The following is a 20,939-nucleotide window of genomic DNA, read 5'->3' as shown; positions in this document are numbered from 1 at the left end:
CCCACCTTTGGCACAGGGAGAGGAGAAGCCTCGGTCTGATCTCAGCCGATAAAGAAGTCCAGCGACTTGCACAGGACAGCAATTAGCACAGCTCTCTGCTAGCTTGCTTTCAGTTCAATACTCATATGGTTTCGTAATACTGATAAGAGATACAGACAAGCCCTCACACAGGTAAGGTCTTGGTTTTCCAAAACAAGCCCACATCTTAAATTAAACTTCTCCAGGAGAGAAGTTTGTCTTATTATGGGTCTGTAATTACCAAGCTTACCAGTGCATGGTATAAATAATTTTCTTTATTGGCAAGTTTCAACTATGTGCTCAGCCTATACAAGACACAATGATGCAGAAAGTTCTTGTCCCAGATAAAAGATAAACATGGGAAAAATGGGAGCTAAAGGACGGGGATAATAAGAGTCACATTTTTCAACTATTACATTCCATTTTGTAGGTGTTACAAACAGGTCTGAGGCTTAAGGAAGAATCTGAGTAAGACAGCAATAACCTGGAGACAAGCTGTCTGCAGCTCTTGTGTTTTCCTGATCCCATGTGATTCTTAGGGCATTCCCTGATCCAGGTCTGATCATGGAAAACAAGGATCCAGAATAACATGTTGCTGTAAGGCTCACTCGCATGCGTTTAGAGACCAGCACCTAGCTAGCTGTTGCAAGCGTTCTTCAGAGACGTTTTGCCTTCTAAATGACAGAAACTACAGAATCCAGAGAGTGCTTGGGAATGGCCTTTGCTGAGGTAGTTTGTTGACCAGGCAAGCCTAAATACCAAATCATTAGCATGACAAAACATCTTCCTCTTTCTCCGGGTTCCTGACTCTTCTGAAGAATTTCTCTGTCTTTGTCAGAAAATTCTCTGCAGTAACCCAGCAAGGTTGAACTTGCCCTAGATCTTCAGAATCCCAAAGGAGGACAAATGGAGGTGAAGAAGGGTCAAAACAGTTGCGACAAGACACAGCCAATTCTGCCCAAGGGAGCACGGTCCACCAGGAAGTGTAATATCATTGTTTCCGTGGTTATCTGAACAGCTGATGGTACCAGGGAGGGCCTCAGTAAGAGAGTCAGTTTTGGTTTGACATCTGAATGTGATTTTTTTAAAAACAGGTTTCATTAAAAAATACATATTCATCATTAGTGCTTCAAAAGCAAAGAGAGCATGGTGCAACCCAGCTGGGAAAAGAAAGGAAAGAGAAATATGTGCACTACAAACTTACAAATATTTTTCACTGTATCCACATTAGAAGGAAATGTCAGAGTTTACTCCCTGCATTGTGGACTGCCACAGCTTGGTGGGACTAAGAGGGAGACTTCACTCAGGGTCTTCCTAAATACTGATTATGCTGCTCTCAAGGGCTGTCTCTGCCACAGTTCACAGGAAAGGACAACTTGAAGCCGAGGAGGTCAGAATTAGTGTTCACATTTCTAGACAGCTGGAATTCCAATTTGCTTTCTGAAGCCTGATCACTTGAGAAGGATAAAATACAATATTGTTCTTCCTAATCAACGACAAAGCTAACAGATCTGCCATAAAATTATCACCTCTTTAATTCCTAGGTCAGCAGATTTTAGTTCACAACCCCAGGAAGAGAAACTTGTTTGCAACAAAGGATAAAAATCTTGTTTTGTGCATGCACACCATTAGTTTATCCTACCACCATGATAGCTCCTGGCTAGCGATGTCCTCAAAGAATCATCCATTCTGCTCACCCTGCCTACCAGCAACCCCTAGAAGTATTGCCTTTACCATGTTTTGTACAGCTTGCACTAAACAAAGATAATAATAATACTAATGATAATACTAATTGTTCTAGCCAGGTCACATGCTCACTCTCACACTTTGATCACACCCCACCTTTCCAGCTGTTTTAGGAACAGATTGCAAGGAGAAGGGAAAAACTTCTTCTGCAACTCTTACTCTACTGCTGAGCAGTCAAAGCAGCAGGGCGACTTAAGGCCCTCAGCACTGGGCTGAGGGCCAGGAACATCTCTGATATGAGCCTTCCTCTGTACTCTCATCTTCTCCTTCTTTATAACAGAGATTTAAAAGTCACTTATTTCCCACCAACGACAAGCAATAACGTAAGAATTAGTTAATATATTTATGGTGGCTTGGAAATACAAAATGTTAGCCATTATGGTAGCTTCCCAAAGAGCAGAAGTTTTAAAACTAACTCAGTCTACCTGAAATATTATATGAGGAAAAAAGGAACCCCAGCAGACCTTAGTACAGGCTTGAGCTTAAAAGCTGTCAAATAGTTTAAATTTATTCCTTGATTGGAACCTCTTACTAGCAACTAGAAAAAAAAAACATTTTCTTCTCCATTTAGCCAATTCCCCTTCCACTCCATTGTTTCTAATCGGGCAGAAATGGCCCCAATTTACTTGTGTCTATGTAGCAGCATCATTGCCAGTGTCAGCACAGCCCTGGGAATGCTCCTTGCCTATTGACTGATGCTGCGGAGCCAGTAGGGGAAGTGTCCATAAAGGATCAGGGACAGAAGACTACCTAGCAGCATCAAAAGTCTAAGTTAAGATCATTTCTCTGCCAGGTAATGATTAACAAAAGGTGTCCTTTTATAGTCTGTAATACAAACACCGTAACAAAAGGGAGACGTAAGTCTACACTCACCTACTGGCGATTCTAGAGAGGAGCAGATGCTTTGGAAAAGCAGTAATGGCTGCTTTAACAACTCCTGGCTGGTTAACTGCATTCAAATTTAAATGTGGCTACCACTGAATTTCACTTCCATCCACCCTTGAATTGGCAAAGAAAACAGGAGGACTGTCAGCCGTCAGACATAGTTTGCTACGCCAAAATAATGCAGTGCTTCCAGGAGAGCTGAGAAAATAACACTAGAGATAAGAACATGAGAAAGACTAAGACTCAGTGCAACTATTGCAGGACCCCATCTCTTACAAGGAACGTACTAGATGCTTCAGAAGAAGATGCAGGAATTGCCTGAGTGACCAAGTAGAGAATAACCTGGCCAGAAAGGAATTTCTCCTGAGTGTCTGGCAGTTAGCTGCTGGCTTATAGTCTAAAGCAAGAAGGCTCATATTCAGTTTGTTATTTCACTTCATCACTTCAAATACATAGTCCTATGTTTAAATGCTGCGGGTTGTAGGCCCAGTGATGCCCTGTGGTAACAACTTCCACCGCTAACTGGGTTGATGCAAGGAAATTTTGTCTTTGATCAGTTTTGATGTCATTTGCCCAGCTGCCACTTCTGCTAACTTATCCTTGCAGCTCTACTAGTTCCAGAACAGAACTCAAACAACTAAGACCGGAGTCCAGGTTATCACAGGTTTAGCTTGAGAAGTGCACATAGGAATCGCTTTCCCAAGCCTAAGTACTCAGGGCATCGGTTCTGAGCTCCACACTGAAAACAGTGCACACTCACTTCTATACAAGGAAGAAAGGACTTTAAAGGACAGAAGGGCAACCTAAAGAGAAGAAAGGAAACAACTCCAAAAATCCCTCAGAAGCTACTTAGCTGCGGCAGCAAAGAGCCTCTCTCAGGCTACGTATTGTCTGGACTATTCACTTCTTCCTCGCAAACGCATCCTGGAAACGCAAAGCTTTTCACTCTTCCACTAGGAACATCAGCTGAGCAAGTCTGCCTCGCTAGCCGGCACGTGCCCTGGGCCTCCAACTGGAAGGAGGTGTAGCAGCCCAGCTCCGCTCCCACTGGGAGTAAAGGGAATTTTGCCAGTATTCCAAGGGCAGCAGGGCTCGCCCAAATATTGATATGCAGTAGAGAAACTAGGCAGCTCTGGGAAACAACTGTAAGTGATCTGGATCAGCACTCTAAACTGAGATGATGCCCACTATAATGGGAAGCACAGGGCCGGCCGGCTTTGCTACCTAGAGTAAAAGGACAATAATATAAAAGAGGATATAAAAGAGATGAACTTCTGAAATAAGAGGACATAACAGAAAGTGATTTCAGTCCAACAAACTCACTGTCTTTCACTCCCAAGCTCTAATCAGTCCATATTACAAAAGTATAAAAGCCTTAAACAAGCATACTGCTAATGCTTTTCTCTGGGTTACAAACACAGGAAAGAAAGGGGAGGTGCGGTAACAGCAGAGACAAGCCTGGCAGATCCTCCAGGTGGGGCTGAGGTCCAGCACTGTAGGATCTGATTCAGTTTAGAGAAGCCAGTAGCATGTACAGTATAATCTATGGAAACTGTCCCATCAGATTTTAAAACACAAACACAGCAGAATGTCATCATAAATAAGCAAAGTCTGTGTTAAAAAATTCTAAGTACACAGCATTTTCTCCAGTTCTGACACCTTTTTAATAGAAATCACTTGTTTAGGAAACAAATAGCACTTTTGTAATTTTTTACAATGTTTCTTACCTTGATCTTATTTTAAGTAACACTAGGAAGACCTCAATATCTTTTATTTTCCTTTTTAATTTAAAAAAGTTGTTTTTTCCCCCAGATACAAAGATTTTGCCCTTGCATAAAAAAACAGTGCCCAAAACGATGACACAAGGACTCACAAAGACTCACTGTATCTCACTGACACTATTACTTCTAATCTATACCATGCAAGGTCCCATCTACCTCTTTAATTAGACTGTCAGCCTGAAAAACAGCTTTTCTATTCCTTATTTAGTTCTTGTTACCAAAAGAAAGAGAAAGGAAGTGAAAGAAAAGGACATTTCTCCGTTCAGTTCACACATCTGGGTCATGTGCTACTTTGTTCAGGATACGTTTGTTGTTTATAAATATAGAAAAGGGTTGGAACCTCATTTTCAAGTAATCAATGCACATTTTCTCGTGGGACACCTCCATCCAACACTCCAAGCTGACCACTCCGGCCCTCTGTTTTCCCACTCCCAACATAGGCTTTCTGGAGGAGCGTGAGGACCCAAACCAATTCTGCAATGCATTTCTTTTGTCTAATGTGAAGAAACAGGATTAACCCCAAGCTGTTGGGACAGTAGATCCTCAGCCTGCACGTGTGCTGGTTACTCAGTGAAAAGTCCATCTCTACTCCTTTTATACAGCTCCTGTCTAAACAATAGTAAATACTGCTTATTTGATAGACTTGTCCCTTCTGGGCACTGGGATTTGATAATTTATGTTTCTGTTTTTTTGGTTTAATAGTACTGAGAGTTTAGAAACAGGAAAAGCCCACAGGCTCTTTGGACTTGTTTTTTTTTTTTTTCTCCCCTAGCTAAACAAACTGTTCTGCAAATAAGGATTTGAAACCTGCTCTCCTCCCTCATCCCTGCTCCTCACCCCAAACAAAAATAAAACAAACCTATAGTGGCTGTGGAGGCTGCTGCAGGCACACACTGGTGTAAAATATAGAGAGAGTAAATATATTATTTCACTTGGCATGGTGCTGGCAAAGAACCCCCAGCTGGCACTATTCATGTAACATGATCCAAACTTTGCATGTACACACAGAATAAGAAGGATCAATTGGCAAACTCCGGTGCCGCCTGGCACAAGCATCTTCACGCTCTCTCTGGAACCAAAGAACTAAAGAATTCTGCACTTTCCAGAAGAAATCCGGTTTTGCTTTTCTAGAGTTTCGTTATTTTGCTCCTCCTCCTCGCCGCCACCTCCCTTGGCTCCTTCTTACTTCACTGTGTTATTTAGTCTCATCGCCCTTGTTACAGTTCACCATGCAGCTCTGGGAAGGGGAGGGGGCTAAGGTGGAGGTGGCAGCATTAGTATTGTTAGTGGAGTCCATGCCATTGGAGATGGCTACTGAATTGACCTCAGAGTTTATGGGTTTTGAAAGGTCGATGCCTTGGATGAGGCGGATCAGCTGTTTTACCTTCTCCAAGGAGCTGTGCATCTCCTTCTGTTTTGCAAGGATGGTATTCTTCATTTCCATGCATTTCTGCAGCAAACCAGAAAAGCAGTAGTAAGTTCGAGCTTTGCCCTCACATGAAGGAGAGACGGTAAGAGAAGGGACACGATGATCACAGATCTAAATGCAAGCACCCAGAACAGACTGTAGCTATAATTTCACTTTCTCAACCTAAAAGACATCAAGTCTAAGAGCTGTGTTTTGGGAGAATTCACACTTGCTTGCTGAGGAATTAAATCGCCTGTACATAGCTGCTATGGCCCCCTTTATCCTGAGGTGTTCTGCACATCAACAAAGACAGCTCCATCCTTTTGTGTTTCTTTTGAAGGAAAACTTTCAAGTATCTGTTCTTATTATTTTTATATTAGGATTGCACGGCTGAAATTTCTTTAGCTCAGATCTGCAAACGCAGGCATCGTGCTGCAGCTGACTGCTGACAGTGTGTGCGTGCCACTAATGGAATACAGCCTTTGCTTTCACATACGTTTTAGCAGGAAAATCACTTCCTCCTCTCAATAAATAAAAGGGGGGCTTCAAAAGAAAAACAAGTCCTTCTTCACTTGAAAATCTTATTTTGTGGCCACTTTTTTCTCTTTAGAAGCCGCAATATCCTAGCTAGCTCATCAGAATCGAGTCAGGATAACATAACTTAAAAAAAATCCGCAAATGATGTTTCAAAGGTGAAAAATTGCTGATATCTATATTTGAAACTCTCACACTGGAGGAGGTGGCAGCTATTCTATGTCTATGGCATTCAGGTTCCTACACGGAGATGGCAACCTTCTTACATTTTTTTAAATCTTTTATCTACACTCATCTCCAGATACTGTCGGTTTCACATAAGCAGCTCATGGCATCATAAAGAGACCACAAAAATTGTTTTTAATGTGTCTTTTCTGGACAGTTCCAATGAAAGCATAAACAATGAGCAGACCAGAGTAAATAAACAATTCTCCTTACCTACTGTCAATCTCTCTTGTTAAAGGCTTGTGTCTGCCTGTGTACACTACTAAGATGCATTGCTAGTCCTCTAGTGCTGCTCGGGTTATGCCCAGCTACTACTAAACAGAAGATGACTTTCTTCAGAACTGCTAACAAGTATCTGTCACCACTTTTTTACTAGCAGCCTTTTCATTTGTAATGTCAGCATTTAGAGGTCTTTAAGCATGGGGCACCTGCTTTTCTTCTAAGAGATAAAGACAGGCAGAGCAAAAAGTGCTTATGTATTCCACCCCCCCCCCCCCCAAAAAAAAATCTAAATATATATCCAGCCTTACAAAAGGTGCCCTTGCAGAAGCTCCACATAAGAGATTTCAGTATATTTAATTCTGTGGTTATGCTGAGGGGCTCAAAACCACACTGACAACTCGTGAGCCTGATTTGCACACTAAGGTGAGAAAAAACAACAAATTAATATGTATGTTCCAATTGTTGTTATAAATTAAGGTGGAAACTACAGCTTCAGGTTAGAAGTATGACATGGTCCAATTAATAATATAATGTGGAAGTATGCACATCACGTCCAAGTGCTGATTGTCAAGGCAAGATGTCAAGACCCTGAGAGCCAATCGTGAGTAAATGGTCACTTTTGTATTGGGAACAGCTGGAAAGCACATGCAGGCTGTAACTCCAACTATGCACACAGGCTCAGCCATTCACATTGAGGTGAGCCACTGGACAATCTGACTTTCTCTACTGCCTGCAGACACTAATCCTGTGGGTTGCTGACATTATAGGTCATCGTGTGTCTACATTATACAGCCAGTATGCATCATGTATAAGTCACCCAGTGCAAGTATATGTTGCCTATATTTCATTCCTGCTCCCCAAGGTCCTAAAAAAAGCAGAGGAAACAGCTCATTCAATTCTCAGTAAATCCAGTGGAAGATAGGTCTGGTCCATGGACTCCACATTCTTTTTTCTGTATTCTGGCACCAGAACACAAGTGCAAAGTTACTTGGAGGGCAATACTCACCGTTATAGAATTGCTGAGCTGTTTGACCTTCTGCTCTAGTTGTTCTCTTTCCTGTTTTAAATCTGAACTCCATTTAAGTAGTTTCTGTTTTTCCTCTTCTTTTGCTGCAAAACAGAATATTAATCATCTCAAGGAATAATATTTAAAATGTTCTTGTTACACACTGTAGATAGAGGCTCTAATCTGCTTTATGTAAAGGGTACAATTGTGTTGAAAGTCAACTCAACAACTTGCACAGTGAATCACACCCACAATTTCACCTGCACAAACAAGCATCACAAAAGGCTGAAGAAATACGTAGACTGCCCTTTTCATAGTACTAGTGACCAAGGTTCTTCCGCTTTAACCTCCTTTTGTAAAGGAAATACTGTTCTAACCCACTCCCTCATAACATTTTCCAATTTTGCAAGTGAAACACAAGTGTTGTTCACCATTTTCCTACCTGTTTTATATGCAATATATGAATGAACAATTGCTAAAGTTCCTGGCCACGGGATTGCTTCTTCCTTCTTTAGCATCTGAAAGAAAAGTGTGTAGACGTTTAGCTGGTAAACAACCTATCTCTAGGAAAGGAAAAAGGAGAGAGAGAAAGAGGAAAAGACAGAAGATTTTCTTTTACGGCTATCATTAGTCTCAGCCCTGTTAACGTGAAGCCTTGCAGACCTGTTCTGAGATTTAACAGAAGGAATTATTCACAGCTGTGCTGTAGCTCCCGCAAAGGAGGCCTGCTTCTCACAAATGTCAGCATTTTCTCAAATTCCCTCCATAGCCACAAAAAAAAGCTACTAATGAAACTTAAAAACTTGAAAGAGCAAGGAAAAGATAATATATCTGAAGTCAAACTTGCCAGGAGAAAGAAACGTGATTTTACAGTTCAGACAAATTGCTGCTTTTAGTTGTTCTGGGAGAAAATTTTTCATCGAACAGATCAGTCTCTGCACCATGCATTCAGATATCACACTGATAGCTAATATAACATGAGACTGTCCTGTCTCCCGTCTCTTATTAGAATCATCTTTAAATATAGTTGCCAAACCCTCCTTATTAGGGTAGCATCATTTGTGTCTTAAGAATAGAAACATATTCCTTCCTAAGGAACTTTATTTAGAGAGGAAAAACATATACTGTGTCTTTTTGATATGCAAATCAGAGACATGACTCAAAGACAGAGGACTCGATCACTCTAAAGGGAAATAACTCCATATTTTTTTTTCCTAACTTTGTGGTAACCCATCAGAGAAATATAAAGAGGAGGGAGAAGGTGAGAGTAAGCAAGAGCAATAATAGGGAAGTTACAATGTTCCCTCCTCATTTGCAACTACTGACCAAGTCGCTTGCATTTTGGATTTTCATTCTTCTCAGCAGCGTATCATATATCAGGCTGTTTTCTTACTTTACCATCTGGTTAACAGAAGGTTGCATGGGCTACCAAGCAATATGCTAAATTAGACAGAATGCTAACAGCTTCAGACTGCCATTAACAGCAATCCTTTACAACTTCTGGAGTTCCATGTAAGGGCTATGAAAACATAAGCTTTCTTCTTTGTTTTGTAATCTCAGTGCAATTGGAGAAGAAATCTTTTAATTTCAATTGTGAACTTTCAGAGAGGGATTTGGAAGGGAAAAGACCCAAGCTATTTGCCTATCATCATTATTCTGATGACGGATGATACTATTAGAAGAGATCATTGAAGACAACTTCTCTGATGTTTAATTTATACCAGCAAACAGGGGCTTGTATTTTCTCAATCTATTAAGGTAGGCTTGTGCAAATATCCTATTTATTTCTCCAGAAGAATATACTTATAACTGTTGAAGAAACAATGTGCTTAAAACGTACAAGAAAATTTCTATGGTCATAGAGACCAAAAGTCTGTGTGCTGTGCCCCAGAAAAGCAAGGTAAAAATATAAGGGTAACAAATAAGACACCCCAAGTCTGGGAGCACAAAAGCAAGAGTTAAAAATTTTTATATTTGTGGGCACTCCAACAGAGGTAATTTGATCATATTCACACAAGCCTTATTACAGATCAAATAGATTTGTTCAGAGTCAGGCTGTCTCGATCCAAGTAAGGCAAGTGATCTGGTTATTTTTTTTAACTCAGAATAATCTTTGTAGCGCATTGTATATGACTCTCCCTGTCTATCAAACAATACCTGGTCTTGACACTTGGGACAGATCCACATGCCCTTGGGAATGGTTTTCAGAGGTGGGTCCAGACAGTCCAGGTGATAAACGCGTGAACACGTGTCACACATCAGCAACTGCCCACTTTTTCTGCAAACGCTGCAAAAATCCTCATGGATATCACCCTATAAAATTGAGGGGAAGGGGTGGGGGTGAGGGTGAGAGAGAGAGAGAGAGAGAGAAGGCAAAAAGTGAACTTTAACCTTTGACATCTACATCGTAGTTGAATGCAAACTTTATAGCACACACTATTGCTAAGGGGTTTCCCCAATGGCTATACCCTTTTTAGGAGGTGAAAAGGGAAAACCACAGTCAGGATGTCAGAAACACTACTCCCTCTGTCCTCCCGAGGTAAAATGTCATAGCAATCACTTAATACCATAGCTTCTATTAACAACTGCTACCCCATATCCTGTTGTATTTAAGACTCCTTCTTTCCTCTGCTTTTCTACCTAAACTGATAAGCTACTCACTATCTTAACCCTGCTCATTTTTGGATGTAAGCACAACTCCACTTGGGGAATGCAGATGAGGATGCCACTTGCCAATCATAGTACATAAGAAACACCAATCAAGTGATATCAAACTTAAAAGAACACTGTCAAAGATTTAGGTCACCTTTAACAGTGAAGCTGGAAGAAAAAGGTGTTCTGATCGTAAATGAAACAGAACTAATTATTTTCCGAGACAATCCATTTTACTTCACTTAGGTTACCTCAAGCTGCACCAGAAAAGCTGTGACTCAAAATCTTCTCACTCTCTACAGACATCAGTTTCATCACTAACATAGGCTGAGAGCCAGAATGAAGGGATACCGTGAGTTATTTCTAAGCATTTTTTTAGAAAGAATTTAAAACATTACTGATAGTGTCTCTTAAAAAATACAGGGCTAGTTACTCTTGCATCATCGTCAGAGGTAATTCTTTTCTATGGCCATGAACTCCTCCCCAGAAAGGAAGGTCTGTTTTCTGTAACTTTTTTCTCTCTCTCTTTCCTCCTGTTACTCCCATCTCATGCTTTGGAGTTTCCTTCTGTTTGTTTTTCTTTGTTTTTGTGGACATTTGAATAAAAAGGCACTAAAGAAAAATGGCTTAGAAACCACAGAGTTGGAAAAGGGGCAGCCAAATGTCCTCCTCTCTCCTCTCGTGGGCTGTTCTGGCAACTTGACGCATCTTTGGCCCCATCTTGAAGTCTCTGAAACATAGTTCTAGGTGACTTCAGCCAAAGTTTCACACACACACACAAGGTCTGCAAGATCACAGTCTTCAGATGTGTATGATGAGAAAAACTGTGCATATCTGCTCCCTTTGAATGAAGTATCAGTGCATGCAACGCTTCACTTTGACCTGTTCAGTCTTTCACATCGTGCGAACAAGTTCCATCATCTTAGAATGATATTGGACTTGGCCATGCACTTATGCATTAAGTTGCCAGGCAAGAAAAATGGCACTAATCTCTACTGTGGATGAAATATTAAACATACTAAAAGAATGACATACAAGCAATCTGCTAAGGTTTCTACTTTCTGGCTCTATTGCTGATGAGGTTTTTCTGTGAAAGGAATGCTGTTCTTCTCTTAATTCCCAAGGTTAGCGCTGCTGTCCTGTTTTGTAAAGCATCAATCTGTAGTGAATTTCCAGTGCCATGTTGTGGTTCCATAACTCTCACGGACCATTGAGAGCTGGGTTCTAGCATTATTTCACCCTTTAACGTCAAAGAGTTTGGCAGTGTTAATTGGAGAATTAAATGAGTGACATTTCATGCCTCTTGTGAAGTGATCTGTGCAACGAGGCTGGCCAAAACCTCCGTTGCTCTATCATGTGTTCTGTGAGAACAAGGAAGGAAAAGGCAGGCAGGCAGAAAATGTCATATAAGCTAAAACAAAATCCTCTGCAACCTAAGAAAAAGTTCAAGAGGAAAATTCTCACATTTTAAAAGAAAATTTTCATTCCAGAGACCCACATGTGTCGTTAAGATGCTTTCGATTGCCACACACTACAAAGGCATTTGTTACCTAGCTGGGGGTTATTAGTATGCTGAAAACCAAACACTGCAAAATCTGACATCGTGCAGAAAGAGATCGAAACAAGACTCCCATGCAGCTGCTTCTTGAGGGGCTGACATTTACAAGTTTCGACTTAGAAACTGCTAAATTCAACAGAATGTCAAAAAACAACAAGGCATGTGGCTGGTTAGTGTGCAGCACTGGGGAACTGGTTGGAATGGCAACACACACGCACAAAATCCATAGTTTATTCTCATTTGATCAGAACAATAATGCAAACGCAGAGCATTTCCTGAGAATTAGTCACGGGGATTACCAAAATCCCAGCCACTGCTTAATTTCCAAGAAACAGCCCAGGTTTTATTTACAGTTAATAAACATATGTATAATGGGGGCTAGATTCTATGTTGTGACATGCACCCCACTAATCAGCTTCTGGACCAGCTCTGTGAAGCCTAGAGGCAGCCAACTTGCATTAGAGCTGTGCTCACCGAGGCTGCTCTGACATACGCTACAGGCTGAGAAGACTGAAGAACAATTTCAGAGCGGAGAAGTATAAGAGGTGATTTAAAGTCACTTTTTGTTCTGCATCAAGAGAAGAGAAAAGCACTTTCAGAGCAGTAAACAGTCTTCTTTACTTTTGTACAGTGTCTAGAGCAACAGGGCTGGCTTTAGACAACGGGAGTGAATAATATGGTACCAAAACAGAAATATATGTAGTTTGTGTGTTTGAATATGTAATATCTATATTTATATGTACACTACACTGGAAAGACATGGGAAAATTAAATATTATGTGACAAAAATGGCCTAGGACCATGTGATAAAGATGATCATAAAACGTATGATGTAAGTGAACTAAGGAATCACAGGAAATAATAATTCTGGTGTTTCCTAACTTTTACCTGCTTGACTTTGCAATCCGAACGTTCTCTAAAGCTCTTCTCCTTTGGAACTTTGTTCTGATGTAGAAAGTTTACTAGTAAACGGCATTTTGTGACGATAGACCTGAATCATTACTAGGATGGAGATTTTTAAATAGAGGAGAGTCTTGCGCTATTCTTGGTGCTGAGTAATTGACTGCCAAAGGCAACTGCTGTCCTCCAGGTGAATGTGCTGCTACCGTGTGAGGGAGAATCTCACACCACCAAGTAATTCACAGCCAATTGCCAGACACGCAAAAAAAGTTTTGCTCAACCCCTACCTACTGCATCACTTCTTTCCTTCTCCCAGACTCTAGTCTTAACTTCTACCCCTCCATCCTTGTCTCCTATCCCATCTCAAGTTCCTGCTTCATCCTTCCTTCAAAATTCACCCTTGTCATTCAGAGAATGGTGATTTGGGAGAAAAGCAAGAAGGCTGCTCTGAGCTGCAGTGCCTGGTGCTGAGACCTTGGCCAAATTTGTAATTTTCACTGGGGTATCTAAAGACAAAGAGGATTTAAACACTAAATTTCAAATGTCCATTCTAAAGCCTGTAAGAATTAGACCTTCTCAGCAAAATGAGCATAAAAATACTCTAAAGGTGGGCAAAACTACAGTTTCCTTCTCTATCTGTCTGAGGAACTGCTAAATTGTTTTTACTGAAACTTTCAAAATAACCTTTTACTTAGGCACGCAAGTGTCATGTTTTTAATCGGCATTTCCCAAAAGCTGGAGGCTGTAACCACAGGCAACATTTTCCCTCCTATCTAGAATAAACAGACCTTTCTATATTAGCACCATCCACTAATAGTGCAGACCAAGTTTAACATGACATAAACTGGCCTCGCTGCCAAAAGACGTGATCCTGCCTCCTCTATACACCCAGGCAGTCTTTCCTGTCCCCTGCATAAGGCTGGCACAAGAATGTGCGTGGCCGTAAAATAAACCACGCTAGGTCCTGATCTGAGCTAGGACTAACAATTTTTTAGCTATGTCATGTATGCAGATCACAGTGGGGCCTCAGAAATCTCGGTGCTGACACAACACAAGAGGCATTAAAGGGATGAGACACAACTGCTGGGGAAGGCAGGAACAGTTCCTTTCAGTGGCAGTACTGCCTTCTGCTGCTTTACTAAATCCATAAACTGTGGCATGAGTATTTTGGTGTATAATGTATTGTACATCTAATTAAGCTGCAAGTTCCTTAGAGGAAAAGGACTTAATTTTCCTTTGTCTTCATCTCTGGCACCGTTCATACTACTGGTTTGTAAATAAACAGCATTATGCAGCACTTTTCCAACCAAGGATCCTAAAGCCTTTTATAAATATTACTAAGTTCTCAACACTCAGATGGGCAAAGGAAGCACTATGCCAAATGTATAAACGGGGGAAACTGAATCACAAGGAAGGGATGTGACTGCACAAGCTTATACAGCAATTTTATGAGAAAATATAAACAGAAGACTACCTTCCAGCTCCGTGCTGGCAACGGGAGAGCATTCCTCTCCCACTGGTTAAGTTACTAAGAATCGTAACATGTAATGACAGAAGAACTGACCTCATATTTACTTCCCTTCCACTATTTTGTTGTCTCTGAAGGTTCAAATTTCGTTTACAGAAAAATCTGAAATATTGTTTTGATGAGCACTTTCAAATACGTTTTCTGCTTTTACATGTATTTTATTTTATATGGAATTCAATACCAAATATTGCTGAAAAAGCAATAAAAAAAGTCTAACCACAGAATTAGCTCAACTGATGGAGAATACAGAACTTTAGGATTAAATTCTTTCAAAAAATTAAAACCACAAAAATGTTAATGTTTTGATACTGCTGTTGCTTGTGTATAAACTAAATGAACTGTCTGGAAACTTTTAAAGGAGATGTATAGATTATTCTGAAAGAGTGCTACTGTACTGTATTAAAATATGCTCAGGTAAGAGAACATTAACTATCTACGGTGTAATCTCCCACTGTCTCCTCAAAAATATTTCTATTTTCATTAATTAATGAATTTTAAATAATCGAGAACCTATGCTTAAATACTAAGCAAATTCATCAGGCTGAGGACATTCAGAACTAAATTTGAACCCTACAAGAGTTCTCTGCTCTTGATTTAGCCTGCTGTAGCCAGGCATTGCAGAAAATAGGCCAATATCACATTAAATTGTTTTGAGAGCTCTTATACAGTGGCAAAAAGATCCAGCAGTACACACACAGAAGTCAAGAGACAGAAAAGACCTACCACATTACTCAAACTTTTTCTTGGGGCCAATGCAAAAAATGTTTTCTCCAGCATGTTTTCTAGTCATTTGTACTCTGTACTTTTAAATGCCCCCAGGGATGGTGCTGTCCCACCTTCCATCTGAGAGGTTGTTCCACAGTCTCATTCATTTGACTGTCAGGAAAGGGTTTTTATAGTCAAATGCTGTTCTGCTCTCAAAAGTGACTATATAAAAGAGCACTTTTTAATTTCACATACCTATTCTCTGTATAGCAAAATTGCATCTATTTATTTCGGTGACTCAGACACAATTGTACCATTTCTATTCCTGTTACCTCTGCAGAGCAAAGACACTTCAGGGACAAGAAGCTGGCTTCTATTCCCTCTGGTAAGCGGTCAGCAGAGTTGGTCGCTCAGCCTAAGCACTTACAGTGGTGCAGTGCTTAGCACTGCACAACTGTTCATTAAAGCCCGACTCAGATGGCTGTGCCATAGTTATATGCGATAACACGTGGAAAAGAAAGAGACCACCCTGACCCAGAATGCAGGAGGAGTCTGCAACATTGGTATGTAGAAATAAGCAAGCACCTTTTTATTTTTAAACTGTGCCCCCTAAGTAGTAGTCACTACAGGGCAAGCATGTTATTGGAAGTGTATAATGTGTTGTCCACAACTCCTGAAAACTTTTGTGCAATGAATTGCCTTACCAATACTGAATAGTCACAGTACACTTTCATTCAAACCATAGGGTACAGTCCCTTTGTTACAATGTCACTTCAGGCCTACGCAGCAACTCAGCTCAACTTTTCCCATTACTTGCTTCCTGACGTTTACACCTGATCTTAAAATTTCTTCATTATGTTTTTGCAAGAAATTAAAACAATGAAATAACAGTAAAGTTCTTGGCAACTTAAGAAAGGTTGTGCTTTAAGTGGCAAATCTTTTAAAGTTAATTTAAAAAAAGGACACTTGCTTCTTTATAAATCACTACAAAGTGACCGGATTTCATTCAAGACAGGTTGTGCGGCCTGAGCGCAACTGTATAGCTACCTCAGTACATGAGAATTTCTGTAAACAGTGCTCTGAACACTGCTCCTGGCTGCCCTAGGTGATCCAAGAGGAAAGCTTCCCTCCTTTCTCCCATTACAGAAACACCACAACTTTTTGTTACTTTCATCTCTTAAGTGATACTTGTCATTCTCTCCTCTCCCTCTTTTCATGGATGAGGGATTTAATTCAGTCAGACAAGATCTCAGACACTGCACAAAGGAAATGAGCTCATCTAGCACGCCTGGTGCTTCCCAATGCTTCAGTCCACTGATGGACTTCTAAATAAAGTCTCTACAGGATAAGAACATAGGGGTAAGAGGAAAAAGGAAGGGTGTTAAAGAGTGCTTGACTCTTTCACTGCACTGAACCAGGACAAACGATGAATGAGACTCAAGAAACAAAATCTACAACAAGTTTTCCCTGTGGCTGTTTCTGCGTATCTTTCCAAAAGCAAACCCTTCCCCAAGAGTTACTTACGTCTGTGGAGCTGGGGCTAGGCAGGGACACAGGCTGAACAGCTGCGGGAAAAGTAAACGTGGTCTCTGTCTTTTCATTTTCGGGGGAGTCAGGATAACTGGACAGAGGGGATGTGGGGGTCAAAGCCCCATATCCCAGCACCGTGTTGTATTTAGGTGGACGACCTATACATTAACAAAAGGGGGGGAGGGGAAGAAAAAAAAAAAAAAGGAAAAATGATCTTACATACCTTTGGCCAGTGGTCCTCATTGGCTAGCATGAAAAAGGAAATGATGTAGCACAGAGAGGAAGTTAATATAAAAGTTACAAGTGGAAGGACAGAAGCAAAGATTTAAACATTTTTTAGAAATCTTTAAGTAGAATTTTGCAAGGAAAGAATATTTAAAAGATGTATTTCAGGAGGAAATGAAAATAAGCTCTGCAGAGGATCAGAGAATCACTCCCAAGAAAGCAGTTTCTGTTCCTAATAATGAGACTATTCAGTTTCTAGGAAAACATGCTGGCATCAAAACTAGAGAGAAACCACAATAACTGCTATTAATTCCTTCTTTCTACTTTTATTCCGTACCTCCCTATCTATCCAATGCCAGCTTAAACCTACACAAAGGTTAAGTCCTTTATCAGAAGCCAGCACTCACCATTCCAACCTCCTCCGCCTTTCCCCTTTTCTTAAACCCACTCACCTACAGATCAGCACTTTCCACCCTACTGGCACATCTTTTAAACTAGGCTGATAGCTACTATCCCAAGAACAGGTCCTATTGTGTGACTCATAACCCCAGCACTACCAGCTTCAACTCCACCAGCGTAACCCTCCCCCCAATCCTGTATTCGAATCTTAGATTCTTTCAGTTAACTGTGTTTGACTATGCACAACTCCTATATGCTCCTGTAGACTAGCAGAAGTGCAAAATGTGTTTGTAACAATCTTCATAAAATTATGTATGCAAAGCAAGACAGCAAGAAACAATATGTAACCACCATTTATGCCTCCCTTCTCCAGGGCAGTCCATGGATCTGTAAACACTAAAGGCGTTAGAATCTAGGAATGATTCCTCAGACTCTGCGTTTTACAGATGGTCAGCCTATACCTATTAACATGCTAAACCTTGCATTTAAGGTCTGGATATGTTCCAAGAACTAAGCATGTCCGTGGAAACAGATTTCTGATAGCGATGTCCATGGCTGAAATTTCTGACATGCTCAGCAGCATCTAGAATTAAACCAAAGCTCTCAAGGGCGCATGCTTGCATAAGCTCTTTGCCTAATATATTGCCATATTAACTCAAATCACAGAACTAATGCATACACCGAAACCTTTTGTCAGTTGAAAACGTGTGCTACTAATTTGGTGCTGATGCAAGGTGCAGGCTCACAACAGGGAGTGAGAAAAAAAGACAGTATATTAGCAGTCAGTGTGCAAAAACAGTCCAAGAGAGTATTAAGTATAAACACATGCCATCTTTTGCATTAATACAATCATTGTTCACACCGAGTTATAAAAGAGAATTAAGAAATCATTACTGGAAGAAGGAACATTTACTTATCCACAGAGCAGATACAAAATTCTCTCTATATAATACCTACATCATATCATTTTTTAAAAATACATTTAAGGTCATTAGAGGATGGCACTAGAGACTGATGCCTTTTATTCAGAAACAGCCTGGCTGCAAAAGTGTCAGCTCTGCCATATTACCTGCTGGACTGAACAGGTACGTCAAGGAGAGCACAGGTCAAATGAATATTTGACCCTGCAACCAAGAAAAATGATAATGTGCTAGGTAGGACTGCAGTCTTCCTCACGCAGGCCCCTTTTCTATATGAACTGGACTGCTATCAGCAATTCAAATAGACCATACCAATACAGCCAAAGATAAAGATCTTCAAACAGATTTTCAGTCACTATTGTTCTTGATCAGATCTAAATGAACAGCTCAGAGGGGAAAAGCTACATAGTTCCCTGCCAGTCCCCTGCGCATCTTCTACTGAATTACACAGACACACATGTATACTGATACTGAAATTCAACACAGTACACAGCTTATGCAGTTCCCTGATTTTAATCACACAATATACAGCTTGCATAATACATCTTTTGGAGACTCGAGGTTTAAATATGCTTGACTACATTTTTTTAGACAGAAAAATCAGGATTAGAGAAGATATTAGGAGTTCTTAAGAACTGTGGAAAATCATCGAAAGTTAGGGAAAGACTGTCACATATGTGTGGTTGCGCTTAGCTTTGATATTCAATGCCACACAGAAAACAGTATCAAGTTCTCTTCTATGCTGTTCTGACATGTGTCTTATCATTATTATCCAAGTCCTAAAATTTCATGTGTTCTACAGAAGGATTTCCACTGGATAACACTGCACACCTATAAAAAAGATCATCTCTCATTTTAGGACAAGTGGCACTCTGGTTGCAGAAACGAGTAGGAAAGTTTTTCTTGTTCAAAATAAATTCTTTTGAAGGACCTATCTCTAATTCCCGGTGGGGAATAGCCTTTGCCCATGCTAAGTTTCCTCTCCTATTCCGGGCATAGACACTTTTCCCATAACCTCCTCCTTTTCAACAGCAACAACACAATTTAGTTATTAACAACAGCATCCTGACAGCAGCTTTATTCCACTCAGTAATGTTCAAACACCTCACCTTTCACTTTGCTCTATCTGCTGTCTTTTTTTTTTGAGAATGAAACTGAAATGAAACATTGAGTTGCCTAATGAAACGTGCTGTACTAATCCCTATAAACTGCTTTGTCTTCATGGAAATTTACTGGACAAATGTACTACTGTAAAGTCCCTCATTGTTTTGCTCTTTGAATCATCAAGGGAACTGCAAATGCAAGATGGAGGAAGGGGCATACAGCAGAAAGATGCGTCTAAGAATACCTCACCTCTTTTACGTGTCCCAGGATGCATTGTGCTGTTCAGGTATGTGACCGCACTCTTCTTGCGCTGCAGGGGAAAAAATAATATTTTTAGTTGGCTGACATTTTTGGCAACGACTCTACGGAATTGCTGAGAAACAGCAGGATAGTACTGCGTGAGATTACTGGCTGTTCTGTTTTCTGGAACACAACTTCAGAAAGGTTAGCTCTTTATACTATTTCTGACATCTGGACTGTTCAGGCCAATATGCAAGCTGACCTCCTAATAGTATGACTAACACGCGCTGCCTTTTAATGTCAGCTTTAGATAGGGAAAAGGCAGAATAAGGAGTCAGGTATTGGAAGGGAACAACCTCACGTATTTACTATTAAGAACACTGAGGGTCACATGGTTACAGTGGCCTTTTGAATTATAAATGATTGCTTGCCTGTCTAGTTAGAACTGAGAAAGCTTAGTAAGTAACAGCATGGCGCAAGCACGCTCAAGCGCAGAATGAAAGTGCCCACTTTCCCCAACGAGAGATCAGTACCTCCGGCTCAAAAACGGCTCCACTGTATACTGGATTTGCTGTTGTTCTTCTTTTCCTCTCTTGTCGCTTACTTTGGATTTCTTGTAAAACAAAGCATTCGGGTTAGAAAACAATGAGTTCAGAAATCTCTACATAAAGTCCTCAGAATACAGTTTGCATGTGAGGATGGCTATGAAGATTTCTGCAGGGCACCATTACTGCTGATTACAGGCAGCTTTGCTCTACTTCAAATTTTTGAAGGTTTGAGCCAAGACCTGAGAAGAAGTATTTTAAGTATAGTGCTCAACTAATTCATGAAATGGCTATCTTCTTCTCTCAAAGTCAGAGTATCCCAAGACTAAAGTATATTAAACTGATGGTCAGTGTCATTGGGAGCCTAAACCCAACAGCCTCTGGTAACCTTGTTGATCTTAAAAATATACACAATACAGAATTATGCAAGTCCTTGAAATGTCAGGCTGTATTTCACTGCTTAAGATTACAGAGTTTAAATTATCAAACCAATTATAATCTAGTAACTCATTCAGTTTACAGATTCATGAAATCATGAAATGAATGAGAAATCCAGATGACGATTACAGTAAAATTATCTGTGATGCAACTTTTCAGATACAGGGGGTAATAGATGAGGATTACAGTAAAATTATCTGTGACGCAACTTTTCAGATACAGGGCCTAATAGACAGCAGTGGGATTGTCACAGATTACCTTTTCAGCCATCAGAGCAACCACTGATCTCAGCTGCATAACCAACTGCTTTCTTTCAATATGATAAGGAGGGAAAAAAAGGATGCACAATAGAGACTAAGTTAGATCCAGA

General features: G+C 40.4%; 1 protein-coding gene across 17 annotated transcripts in view; it reads right to left on the bottom strand.

Moving 5' to 3' along the window:
- Window positions 1-5,070: 5,070 nt before the first annotated feature.
- PHF21A (PHD finger protein 21A) overlaps window positions 5,071-20,939 on the bottom strand; it is a 133,471-nt gene continuing 117,602 nt past the window's right edge. For 14 of the 17 annotated variants that reach the window (XM_068945853.1, XM_068945848.1, XM_068945849.1 and 11 more), the window contains 7 exons: window positions 20,120-20,199; window positions 19,596-19,656; window positions 16,693-16,856; window positions 9,983-10,138; window positions 8,268-8,343; window positions 7,826-7,929; window positions 5,071-5,880 (listed from right to left, as the gene is read on the bottom strand). In XM_068945853.1, the coding sequence (XP_068801954.1) occupies window positions 5,626-5,880; window positions 7,826-7,929; window positions 8,268-8,343; window positions 9,983-10,138; window positions 16,693-16,856; window positions 19,596-19,656; window positions 20,120-20,199 (896 nt within the window). In that variant the 3' untranslated portion in view covers window positions 5,071-5,625. Of the gene's footprint in view, window positions 5,881-7,825; window positions 7,930-8,267; window positions 8,344-9,982; window positions 10,139-16,692; window positions 16,857-16,921; window positions 16,945-19,595; window positions 19,657-20,119; window positions 20,200-20,939 lie in introns of all 17 variants that reach the window. The other 3 variants (XM_068945861.1, XM_068945860.1, XM_068945862.1) reach the window with 1 other exon arrangement.

Source organism: Struthio camelus, chromosome 5, assembly GCF_040807025.1.
Source record: "Struthio camelus isolate bStrCam1 chromosome 5, bStrCam1.hap1, whole genome shotgun sequence".
Classification (NCBI taxonomy): Eukaryota; Metazoa; Chordata; class Aves; order Struthioniformes; family Struthionidae; genus Struthio; species Struthio camelus.
This window is presented reverse-complemented; position numbering and strand designations above follow the sequence as displayed.